Source organism: Serinus canaria, chromosome 7 (genome assembly GCF_022539315.1).
Source record: "Serinus canaria isolate serCan28SL12 chromosome 7, serCan2020, whole genome shotgun sequence".
NCBI classification, from domain to species: domain Eukaryota; kingdom Metazoa; phylum Chordata; class Aves; order Passeriformes; family Fringillidae; genus Serinus; species Serinus canaria.
Genome location: NC_066321.1, coordinates 15,500,929 through 15,511,386, shown reverse-complemented (window position 1 = coordinate 15,511,386; position 10,458 = coordinate 15,500,929). Strand labels below are relative to the sequence as shown.

The 10,458-nt window shown below is 55.2% G+C and overlaps 1 protein-coding gene across 2 annotated transcripts; it reads left to right on the top strand.

Moving 5' to 3' along the window:
• The first annotated feature begins 75 nt into the window (after positions 1 to 75).
• On the top strand, positions 76 to 10,208 carry ATG9A (autophagy related 9A). 2 transcript variants are annotated; one of them, XM_030241739.2, is made up of 14 exons: positions 76 to 247; positions 475 to 518; positions 1,842 to 1,906; positions 2,196 to 2,357; positions 2,461 to 2,602; positions 3,504 to 4,252; positions 4,552 to 4,705; positions 4,923 to 5,102; positions 5,892 to 6,146; positions 6,428 to 6,648; positions 7,069 to 7,186; positions 7,360 to 7,582; positions 7,702 to 7,844; positions 7,951 to 10,208. In XM_030241739.2, the coding sequence occupies exons 1-14, from the start codon at positions 145 to 147 to the stop codon at positions 7,954 to 7,956; spliced, it is 2,565 nt and encodes an 854-aa protein (XP_030097599.1). In that variant the 5' UTR covers positions 76 to 144; the 3' UTR covers positions 7,957 to 10,208. The 2 variants fall into 2 exon arrangements, with proteins under 2 accessions (XP_030097599.1, XP_030097600.1); XM_030241740.2 differs by having other exon boundaries at positions 77 to 247; positions 5,892 to 6,137.
• Positions 10,209 to 10,458: the final 250 nt, after the last annotated feature.

The window sequence follows — 10,458 nt, the reverse complement described above, 5'->3', positions numbered from 1 at the left end:
GCGCCCATTGGCCTCCCGTGTCCCACCCCCCGCTCGCCATTGGGCGCCGTGCCCGCCAGTCGCGGGCGGGGCCAAGCGGGCCGCGCCAGGGCCGGGCCGGGCCGGGCCGCGCCGGTGGCGGCGGCGGCGGCGCGGGGCCCCGCCATGGCCCACTTCGAGACGCAGTACCAGCGCCTGGAGAGCTCCTCCACCGAGTCTCCCCCCGGTGGCGGCGACTTGCTCGTCCACGTCCCCGAGGGCGCCAAGTGTGAGCGATGGCACCGGGGGCTGGGGCCTGGCCGGCGGCGGGGTGCGGAAGAGGCCGGGGGCGTAGGGGAGAGGCTGGACACCAAGGGGGGGCCGGGGTGGCGGCTGCGGGGCTGGTGCGGCGCCTCGGGTGCCAGGGGCAGCGGGGGAAGGGGTAGGTTGTGCTGGTCACAACACCAGGGGTGGGTGTGCTGAGAACCCCTCACCCTGTGCTGCTTCTTCCTTCAGCTCCGTGGCATCACATCGAGAACCTCGACCTGTTCTTCTCTCGCATATCCTTTTGCAGGGCGAGGGTCAGGCGGGATGTATTCCCCTCCTCCCGGCTCTAAGTACAGGGAAAACATGGAGATTTGTATAACTTGGAGCTTGAGCAGTATCAGCCATCCCTGTAGGACACTACACAGCTCTAGAGGGGCTGACAGGACCCCCCCTTGCCTTGGGAGGCTGTCTCTTGACACAGGGTCATACATGTGCTTCTAGGAATTCTTGGGAAAGTGACAATGATACTGTTGTCGTTACAGTTAATGTGTTATATTCTTAACAGGATTTTATTGCTAATGTGGCATTTACAATCAGGGTAGTACAGGATTTCTGTAGGCAGAATCAGTGTAGTACAATTTTATAAGTAGTATAGAACAGAATTTTATAGTATCTCTTAGTTTGTGGTTTCTAATCAGCTGGACTCTTTACAGATCTGGACATATCTTAATATATGGTTTGCTATATCAATAATGAACATAATGAAGACTCAAAAATCACATAAAAGAATTTGAGTCATTCACTTAGTCCTCATTGGAAGCACATGACAGCGGGGGTATCCCTGGCTGCTGAGGGGTCCTGGGTCTCACTGTCCACCAGCAGCTGTGATACAAGTTCCCACTTAGGATTTGTAACTCCTTGATTTTGTGGATAGTGCTATGGGTGCTGTTAATACTTCCCTCTTCTGTGATCGGGTCATCACCTCTGTTGGGTTGGCCAGGTGCCTGGGACCTTCAAGGACAGCACGGAAGAGAGTAATCAGACTGGTGCCAAGGAATCTTGAGGCCCATGGGGAGGGAAAGCAGAAACCCGTTTGATTTATCTACTTGGTTCACAGGACCTTCAGTGCCTGATAACTGGGCAAAGGGTGACCCACTAATAGGTGACACCCTCAGTGACACAGAAGGGCTGCTTGCCTTATGAAATGGTGTTAATTATGCTGACCACATTGCTGGGGGCAGGAGTGGTGCCAGGTGCCACTAAATGCATTTTGTTTGTCTCTGTCTTGTCCTTCCCTACCCTGCCCTGCCCTAGCCAGCGTTGTGCAGCCTGAGTTTCTGCTCTGTGCTGAACAGACCCCTGCTATGGGTGTTGAGTGCAGGAAGGAAGGGAGCATGAACGAAGCTAAGTCCCTCTACCCCAGCTGTATTACCTGGGCAGAGTGTGTTTTCCTGCGGTGGGGAACCAACTTGCTGATGAGTAGGGGTTGGAGAGATTTTTTCTTGGTTGTAAAGGGAGACTTGGCTGAGGAGCTGTGGAAATCAGTGGGACAGAAGCCTCTTCATCCTTCATCAGAAAGGAGTCTCCATGGTGTGTTCCTTGACTGCAGCTTTCACGTCTATAACCTGCATCAGAAGAATGGCTTCACTTGCATGCTCATTGGAGAGATCTTTGAGCTCATGTAAGTGCAGGTTCCCCCCTGTTGTGGCTGCTGGGGAACAGCCACAGGCACTTGCCAAGCCCTTGCAGCTGTGTAGGTGGAAGGGCTCCTTTCATAATTATGCTGTCTCCCCTTCATCAGGGTTTTCCATGCCCCAGACCTGCGTTTCACTTTAAGAAACCATTGCCTGTGAGCATTCCTGATGACCTGGCAGTGGGATTGCATCTCCGTGGCATATGACCCTGGCTGCTTCACGTTTTGTGGTGGAGCAGAAGGGTGATTCCCTCACAACACTTCTCTTTTTTCACAGGCAGTTCATCTTTGTAGTGGCATTCACCACCTTTCTTATCAGCTGTGTTGATTATGACATCCTCTTTGCCAACAAAGCATTAAATCACAGCCAGCATCCCACTGAGCCCATTAAGGTGACTCTGCCAGATGCCTTCCTGCCTCCAAATGTCTGCAGTGCAAGGTAGGGGCAGGGGGGGACATGTTATCCACTGCTCTTGTTTTCCTGCATACTCAGGGCTCCTGTCTGGGCCTGTGTCCCACTACTTGCCTCTTCTTGCTCTCAGAATCCAGGCAAACAGCTTCCTCATCTGCATCCTGGTGATAGCTGGGGTTTTCTGGATCCACCGACTCGTGAAATTTATCTACAATATTTGCTGCTACTGGGAGATTCATTCTTTCTACATCAATGCCCTGAAGATCCCCATGGTAAGTCGCTGAGCCAGGGGCTGCACGCAGGGCTGCCGAGGGTCATGGGAGGCATTTGCTGGTGGTTGCAACTTGCCTTCATGCCTCTCCTCTTCTCTGTCAGACTGAGCACTCTTCCCTCTGCTCCATAGCCACATGATCTCCTTTCAGCCTCTTCTCGAGCAGCCAGTTTATTCCGTGTTAACCTCTCTGTGCTCAGTCTGCCTCTCCGCCTGCTGGCGCATGCCTCTGCCATATGCCACCCAATATGTGTATCCTTTAGCGGTGGCCTTTTCTGCTGTGCCTTCCACAGAGGAGGCATAAGTGAGGATATCCTCGTACCTCCCTGGGATGTGAACAACCTCAGCTTCCTTGTTTATTTGGGAGGCTTGGAGCTACTTAGTTGTGAAGGTCACACAGCAGATCAGTGTGTCACAGAAGGGGTTTGAGGCTTGCATAGACTCCTAGTCCAGAGTTGTTGCTCTGATGAACAACATGAAAAGGCATGTGCGTGTCCTTTGGAGGGAGAAAGTAGCTTGAGAAAGGTGGGGTGAGCTGAAAGGCTTGGATTGTCCCCAGTTTTTCCATGGACTCCCTCTGGGACGCTGCTTAAGTCCCTTCCTTGTTTGTTTCTCCCTGCTGATTCCAAATGGCAGCTCTGGGAGGCACCACAGAAGCCTGGACCTGTGTTTATGCCTCCAAGGAAGCTGGTGCATGCGTGGCTGGGAAACAGTCATCTGTGCTAATCTAGGGGGTAAAGGGCACCAAGACAAGGTGTGGGGTTTGCCTGCTGGAGGCTGAAGTAGTGCCAAAAGGTGCCTCACGCCCTGGTGTTGCATGCACTTTGTCAGCACCCTGAGGTGTGTGGCTTCTGTCCCTGGATACTTCTTGCTCCTAATCTTGCTGCTTGTCCATCTTCCAGTCCACCCTGCCTTACTACACCTGGCAGGAGGTGCAGGCTCGCATTGTGCAGATCCAGAAGGAGCACCAGATCTGCATCCACAAGAAGGAGCTGACAGAGCTGGACATCTATCACCGCATCCTCCGCTTCAAGAACTACATGGTGGCCATGGTGAACAAGTCACTGCTGCCCATCCGCTTCCGCCTGCCCCTGCTGGGAGACACCGTCTTCTACACGCGTGGGCTCAAGTACAACTTTGAGCTCATCTTCTTCTGGGGTCCCGGCTCCCTCTTTGAGAATGAGTGGAGCCTGAAGGCTGAATACAAGCGGGCCGGGAACCGCCTGGAGCTGGCTGAGAAGCTCAGCACTCGCATCCTCTGGATTGGCATTGCTAACTTCCTCCTCTGCCCCCTCATCCTCATCTGGCAGATCCTCTATGCTTTCTTCAGCTACACGGAGATCCTGAAGCGGGAGCCGGGCAGCCTGGGTGCCCGCTGCTGGTCTCTCTATGGCCGCTGTTACCTGCGTCACTTCAACGAGCTGGATCACGAACTGCACTCGCGCCTCAGCAAGGGGTACAAGCCAGCTTCCAAGTACATGAACTGCTTTATCTCTCCGCTTCTCACCATCGTGGCCAAGAACGTGGCCTTCTTTGCTGGCTCCATCCTGGCTGTGCTCATCGCTCTCACCATCTATGATGAGGACGTGCTTGCAGTTGAGCACGTCCTGACCACGGTCACCCTGCTCGGGGTGGGCATCACAGTGTGCAGGTGAGGTGGGTCTGTGCTGCCCCCGTGCTCCTGGCAGTGCTGTAGGGAGCAGAGGGTCTGGCAGCAATCCACGTAAACATGCTCTTTGCTTGCAAATGGATGTGAGTCTGTGTGGATGAGGGGCATGGCTGGGGAGAGGTAGTGATCCTGGCTGCAGTGGTTGTGTGGTATGAGGTGCTGGTCTGGTTGGAAGGTTACAGGTAGAGCTGTGATATGGGCCAGTAACCCTGCCCTCCCAGGATGACATCTCCCAGGAACTGGGGTGTAATGCTGTGATGTTTCCCTGTCCTGTCGTGCAGGTCTTTCATCCCTGACCAGCACCTGGTCTTTTGCCCAGAGCAGCTGCTGCGAGTTATCCTGGCACACATCCACTACATGCCTGACCACTGGCAGGGCAATGCCCACCGCTATGAGACCAGGGATGAGTTTGCCCAGCTCTTCCAGTACAAAGCGGTGAGCTTGGCTTAACTGTGGGGCTGGGGACTTACCCCCATCACAGGATGGAGAAAGTGCTGGAGAGCTCAACAGTTCCTGGGCTCATAGAGGAACAAGGCAGCATCCTCAGAGATGCCCTGCTCCAGAAGATGGAGGGCTATCTCTGGGGTCTTTTTTGGGATTGTGGGTTTTTTGACCCTCAAGTTTGTGCTGAACCCATCATTTCTGTGCTTAGGTCTTCATCCTGGAAGAGCTCCTGAGTCCCATCATTACCCCTTTGATCCTCATCATCTGCTTGCGGCCCAAGTCCTTGGACATTGTTGACTTCTTCCGTAACTTCACTGTGGAGGTGGTGGGTGTGGGTGACACCTGCTCCTTTGCCCAGATGGACGTGCGCCAGCACGGCCACCCTGCGGTAGGTCCTGTGCTGCCCACCAGCTTGTCTGGTCCTTTAGACCCATGAGAGGCCTGAACTCGCCACTCCTGGCAGCCCACAGCTCAGCCACCCATCTCTTGGTAGGGTGTCTGGGTTTGGCACCACAGGTCACCAGCTCCAGAAGGCTCTTGTGGCCCAGCTGTGATTATTGACCAGATGCTTCGGGAATCAGGCTGTGTCATGTCTTTGATGTCATTGCCTGTTTTCACAGCCAAGGGTTCTGTCTCCTCCGGAGGGTGAAATGTGGACATTTAGAAAGTGTGATCACTTCTCTCCTGCTTGTGCTCAGGAGAGAAGCAGTCTAGAGGAAATAGGAAGCATTTTCCATTATGAAAAATCTATGATGGAGGGAAAAGGGGTCCATCTGTTTTGTGTGCCTTGGAATTTAGATTACTTGCCTAGGGAAAGACTTCCTAGTGACACAGTCATCAACTAGGAAGGAAGTGAACTCATTGTGGCAGGAAGCTTTTAAGAAGAGTTATTTGTTGACTCTAATTGTTCCTGTCTGTGTGACTGTTCCCAGCTCCCAAGTTCCATTGCAGCAATTCATGTTCTGAGATGGAGTTGGAACAAACTCTGTTTGTTGCTTCTTCTCTTGAGATGGCTGAATGAGCGTGGGGACTTCTGGTGTAGCACCTGCTAGATAGGGTGCCATGGCCTTGCATGGGCTGGGTGTTGCATGCTTTGCCCAGACTGATTGCAGGATTCCCAGGGCTGGCAGGGTTGCAAAGGAGATCCTGTCTCTCATTACTCGTCTCTTGTCCACAGTGGATGTCAGCAGGAAAGACGGAGGCCTCCATTTACCAGCAGGCTGAGGATGGCAAGACGGAGCTATCCCTCATGCACTTTGCCATCACCAACCCCAAGTGGCAGCCACCCCGCGAGAGCACAGCCTTCATCGGCTTCCTGAAGGAGCGGGTGCACCGGGACAGCAGCGTGGCCCTGGCTCAGCAGGCTGTGCTCCCCGAAAATGCCCTCTTCAGCTCCATCCAGTCCCTGCAGTCGGAGTCAGAGGTGCCCAGGGTCAGGGCATGAGGGTTGTTCTTGGGGTGCTTGCTACATGCTGGCAAATTCATCATCAGGCCCTCTGGGTAATTTTGCCCTTGCCTGGGATGTTTCTGGGGATGAAAATGTGGTAGATCAGCACTATCTGGGACACTTCTGGTTTTCTAGAGAAGGTAACAGGCTGTCCTAGAGCCCTGTGAGATGGGAGAGGGGCCAAAAAATAGCCCAGCTCTGTGTGTGGTGAGATCAGTCCTCCAGCTCTGCACAGGACAGTGACTCTTTCTCTTTCAACTCTGCAGCCTCACAGCCTGATTGCCAATGTGATAGCAGGCTCCTCAGCACTGGGCTTTCACGTGAGCCGGGATGGACAGGCTTCCCGCCATCTCTCAGAAGTGGCCTCGGCTCTGCGTTCCTTCTCCCCACTCCAGTCTGCCCAGCAGCCTTCCAGTGGCTTCCAGGCCTCGGGAAGGGATGGAGAGGGAGCCCAGCCTCGTGGTGCCAGTGCCATGACAGCCTCTGGGTAAGCTCCTGGCTGGAGAAGAGCAGCCAGACACCTTGGACATTCCTTTACCCTTTGCCCAAATGCCATCCTGTTGTCCTAGATGCATGGTGACATTTATCTCTGCAGTCTGGACAGCAAGGGACATTGACAAGCAGAGTTAGACTGAGGTCTAGGTGCTGGTGCCAGGTGCTAAGGCTGGCCCCAAAGGATAGTGTCAGGATCCAGTTGTTCTCCTGTAGGTACTACAGTGGTGAGAGACCCCTCTGTAGGGAAGAGGCAGTGCCGTAGAAGGGCTTGTGTATTTTGGGAGATGCGGCAGAGGGGCCTCTTCATACCCAGTTCAGGAGCAGATCTCTGTGAGCCTGACATTAGAGTGAGAGGGGCTGGGTGTTGTGGGGGCACCTGGGCAGGAAACACTACTGGTGTGTTCTGTGGCAGTGCTGATGCAAGGACCGTGAGCTCAGGGAGCAGCGCCTGGGAGGGTCAACTGCAGAGCATGATCCTGTCGGAGTATGCCTCGACTGAGATGAGTCTTCATGCCCTCTACATGCACGAGGTGAGCAACCCAGAGCTGGGCTGGCCAGAGGGGCATGGAGCAAGGCAGGCAGGACTGGGCTGCCCTGTCCATTGTGACGAGAAAACCAAGTGTGCATGCAGTGCTGTGGAGAGGGTGTGTTTGGGCATCTGGTTTCTCCCACGCAGCTGAGTCACTCGTGTTATGGCTTGCAGTTGCACAAGCAGCATGCCCAGCTGGAGCCCGAGCGGCACACTTGGCACCGAAGAGAGAGTGACGAGAGTGGGGAGAGTGCCCATGAAGAGCTGGACACTCAGCGGGGTGGCCCCGTCCCCATTCCCCGCTCTGCCAGCTACCCCTTCTCCTCACCACGGCAGCCTGCCGAGGAGACAGCCACGCTGCAGACAGGCTTCCAGCGGCGATACGGTGGCATCACAGGTACAGAGCCAGGCAGAGTCTGAGTTCAGGTCAGAGCTGTGTAACCGATGTTCTTTATGGACTGGCTAGACCCTGGCAGTCTCCCAGGTAGGTAATCCAGTTTCTTGTCTCTCTTGCAGACCCAGGCACAGTGCACAGAGCCCCATCGCATTTCTCCCGCCTTCCTCTGGGAGGCTGGGCTGAGGACGGGCAGTCAGCGCGGCACCCAGAGCCTGTGCCAGAGGAGAGCTCGGAGGACGAGCTTCCGCCACAGATTCATAAGGTAAGGGTGATGGTTGTGGCTGAGAGGAGCAAGGTGTACTCTGATGCCAGGTTGGGGTGCTGGCAGCTGGTCCCAGTAGGTGCCACATTCTCTCTCTGTCTTGCAGGTATAGCCTGGTAGACTGGGGATCTCATGGGGCTTGCAGATTGGTAGCCACCTGGACAGCAGGATGTGGCATGGGCTTGATTCTTCTCCTGTACTGAGTGGACATTTTGTTGCCATCAATTGCTGAAGAGACAAAACTTGCCAGGCCAGCGTATTTGCTGTGGCACCTTGTGTCTAGCCATGTGTCAAGTCAACGCCACTCTGACTTGTGGGGTGAATGCGTGTGTGAGTACATACCTGTGTCTGTGTTCACATCTGTGTCGTCCGTGTCGGAGAATCTCTGCAGAGCCTGTGGAAACTGATGTGACGGGACTAGCAGTGAGGAGCTGCTGGTGGACTGGTTTGGAGATGGCAGCAGCAGCTGCTCTTCAGAGGATAAGAGATGGCATCAGCTCCATCCAGATGTGCACCTGAAGCTGAGACCTGCCATCAAAATGAGGGCAGGAGTTGTTGAGGGTGGTCTGAGGGAGCTCAGCCTGTAGCACCACACTGCCCTGCCTGCAGCTCTGAGAAGGTGCCTAGGACCATGTTAGTCCTCCCAGAGAGGACCAGTGTTGTGCCTCTTAGCCGAGAGCAGGACAACAGTGGGGCAGTCACCCAGCCCTCTGTCCCAGCATCCTGCAGAGGCTCTGGTGGCTGCTGCTGGTATGACTACAGGTGAGATATAGAGCTGGTGGGAAGAGCTCTGGTTCGATCCAGGATGCTGCAGCTCTTCCCTGACTCATGACAGCTGGCCCATTCCCTGCATGCAAGAAAGGGTCATTGGAGTGATACTTCCATGCCAGGGCAGCAGCATTGTCCCATGTATGGCACCTATGGGATGTGGGCTACTAGTGGGCCCTCCTGCAGTGCCAAAGAGACCCCAGTGTGGAGCAGCCCGTTATCTTCTGGGAGTGCTCACACCCCACTCAGAGCCCACCATGAAGGTCTTGTGCTCTGTGTGTTGGTTCCTTTTCTCCAGGCACAAGAAAAGGCCTTTTTCCCATGCCCAGGTGCTGTTGTATTGGTTCTGTCCTTCTGATGCAGCTGTTCCTGTGGAACTGGGCCTTTCCTCTTCCCTGGCAAAGGGTTTGGTTCTTCTGAAATCTTGCCCAGAGGTTTCCAGCTTCTCCTTTCCTCCTGAAACCTTCCTTTTGCTTACATGGTTTCAGCTGCTGTGGAGACCATGCAGCTGTCTCATGCCTGGCAGAGCAAGGAGGGGCATCCTGAATCCAGAAAGGAGAGGCACACCTCAGCCCAGACTTGGGATGGTGGTAGGGAATCAGGATCCTAGCTGTGCAATATAGCCTCAGACAAGACCTTCCCACCATCCTCCTGTTTTCCCTCTTTTCTCTTTGCAGCTTTTGGGGAATTGCATCCCAGCTAACTCCTGCCCATGACTTACTTTCCATTCCCCTTGCCTCTGGCAGGGGCTGCTTGCTTTTGTCATGCACTCTGCGAGCACCGCATATCCTCCTCTGCTGTCTCTGGAGTCCAGGGCCATCCCTCTTCTTGTGCCAGGGTTATTGCCCTCTGCCCTTTGAGCCTGGGACAGCTCTAAGCCACCTGCTGCCAATGCTTCTGCACCCAGGTAGCCGGGCATGAGCAGGCCCAGGGGGCTTGCACAGAGGCAGGCTCTTTGGGGTAGCAGGTTCTTTATTGCCATGGGGAGGGCTGGGCAGGGCTGGAGCTACAACTGCTCTGGGGTCTGTATGAGATCAAACAGAGCGTTCTAAAGCAGAGCTCAGGGCGGGGATCAGCTCCTCAGTGCTGGGGTCAGGGCTCTGTGGACCTGGTGCTGCTGGGGTCCTTCCATGGAGAAGTGGCTGCAACTGCTCCACAGCAGCTTCAGCTTGGGGCTGTCATGGCTTGGTGAAAGAAAGCAGAAAGCAAATCTAGGAACCCAGATTTTCCAGTGGCTTCTCTTGGTGCCCAGGTTGCTGCCTCCCCTCTCTGGTCCTATGGGACACTGTGTCTGGGCTTCCTAATGGAGTTGTTGCTGGTCTGTACAGCTGAACGGCTGGAGGCAGTGCCCTGGGGCAGGGGGAAGCTCTGGATCTTTCCCTGGGCTGGCAGGAGGGAGAGGCCAGGCATAGCAGGCCCAAGTCTTTGCCGCATGTTTTGCTTGTATCGTCAGTGTCCCATGTGCATGGCGAGCCACTCTTCCTCATCTCCTCCTGAGATGTGCGGGCACGATGGTCCCTGGGGAGTGCAGTATCATATCCTCGTGCCCTCGCTGTACAGCTGTATAGCCGTCTAATAAAGATGGGGTGTATCATCCCTGCCTGTGTTCGAGTCTCCCTTCGCTCTGTGGTACCGTGCAGCCCGCCTGCGCCAGGCTTACGATGGCAGCAGAAGGCACAGGGAGCTCCCCGGAGCGTAGTCGCAGCCGCAGGAGGAGGCAGGGGCTATATTTATCTCCGAGAGGGCAGTGCCCCGTCCTGCCTGACCTCTGGAGGCCCAGCTGGGGCTCCTGGGGCTATCGCGGCACCGCACGGCCGGACTGGCGGCGGCGATAAGTGAGAGCGGG

Bases quoted from the DNA above. Each gene is read 5' to 3' on its own strand.
- ATG9A (XM_030241739.2), top strand. From the start codon at position 145: ATGGCCCACTTCGAGACGCAGTACCAGCGCCTGGAGAGCTCCTCCACC. The intron at 6,649-7,068 runs GTAAGCTCCTGG...GTTCTGTGGCAG, and splicing joins AGTGCCATGACAGCCTCTGG to TGCTGATGCAAGGACCGTGA. The intron at 7,187-7,359 runs GTGAGCAACCCA...TATGGCTTGCAG, and splicing joins ATGCCCTCTACATGCACGAG to TTGCACAAGCAGCATGCCCA.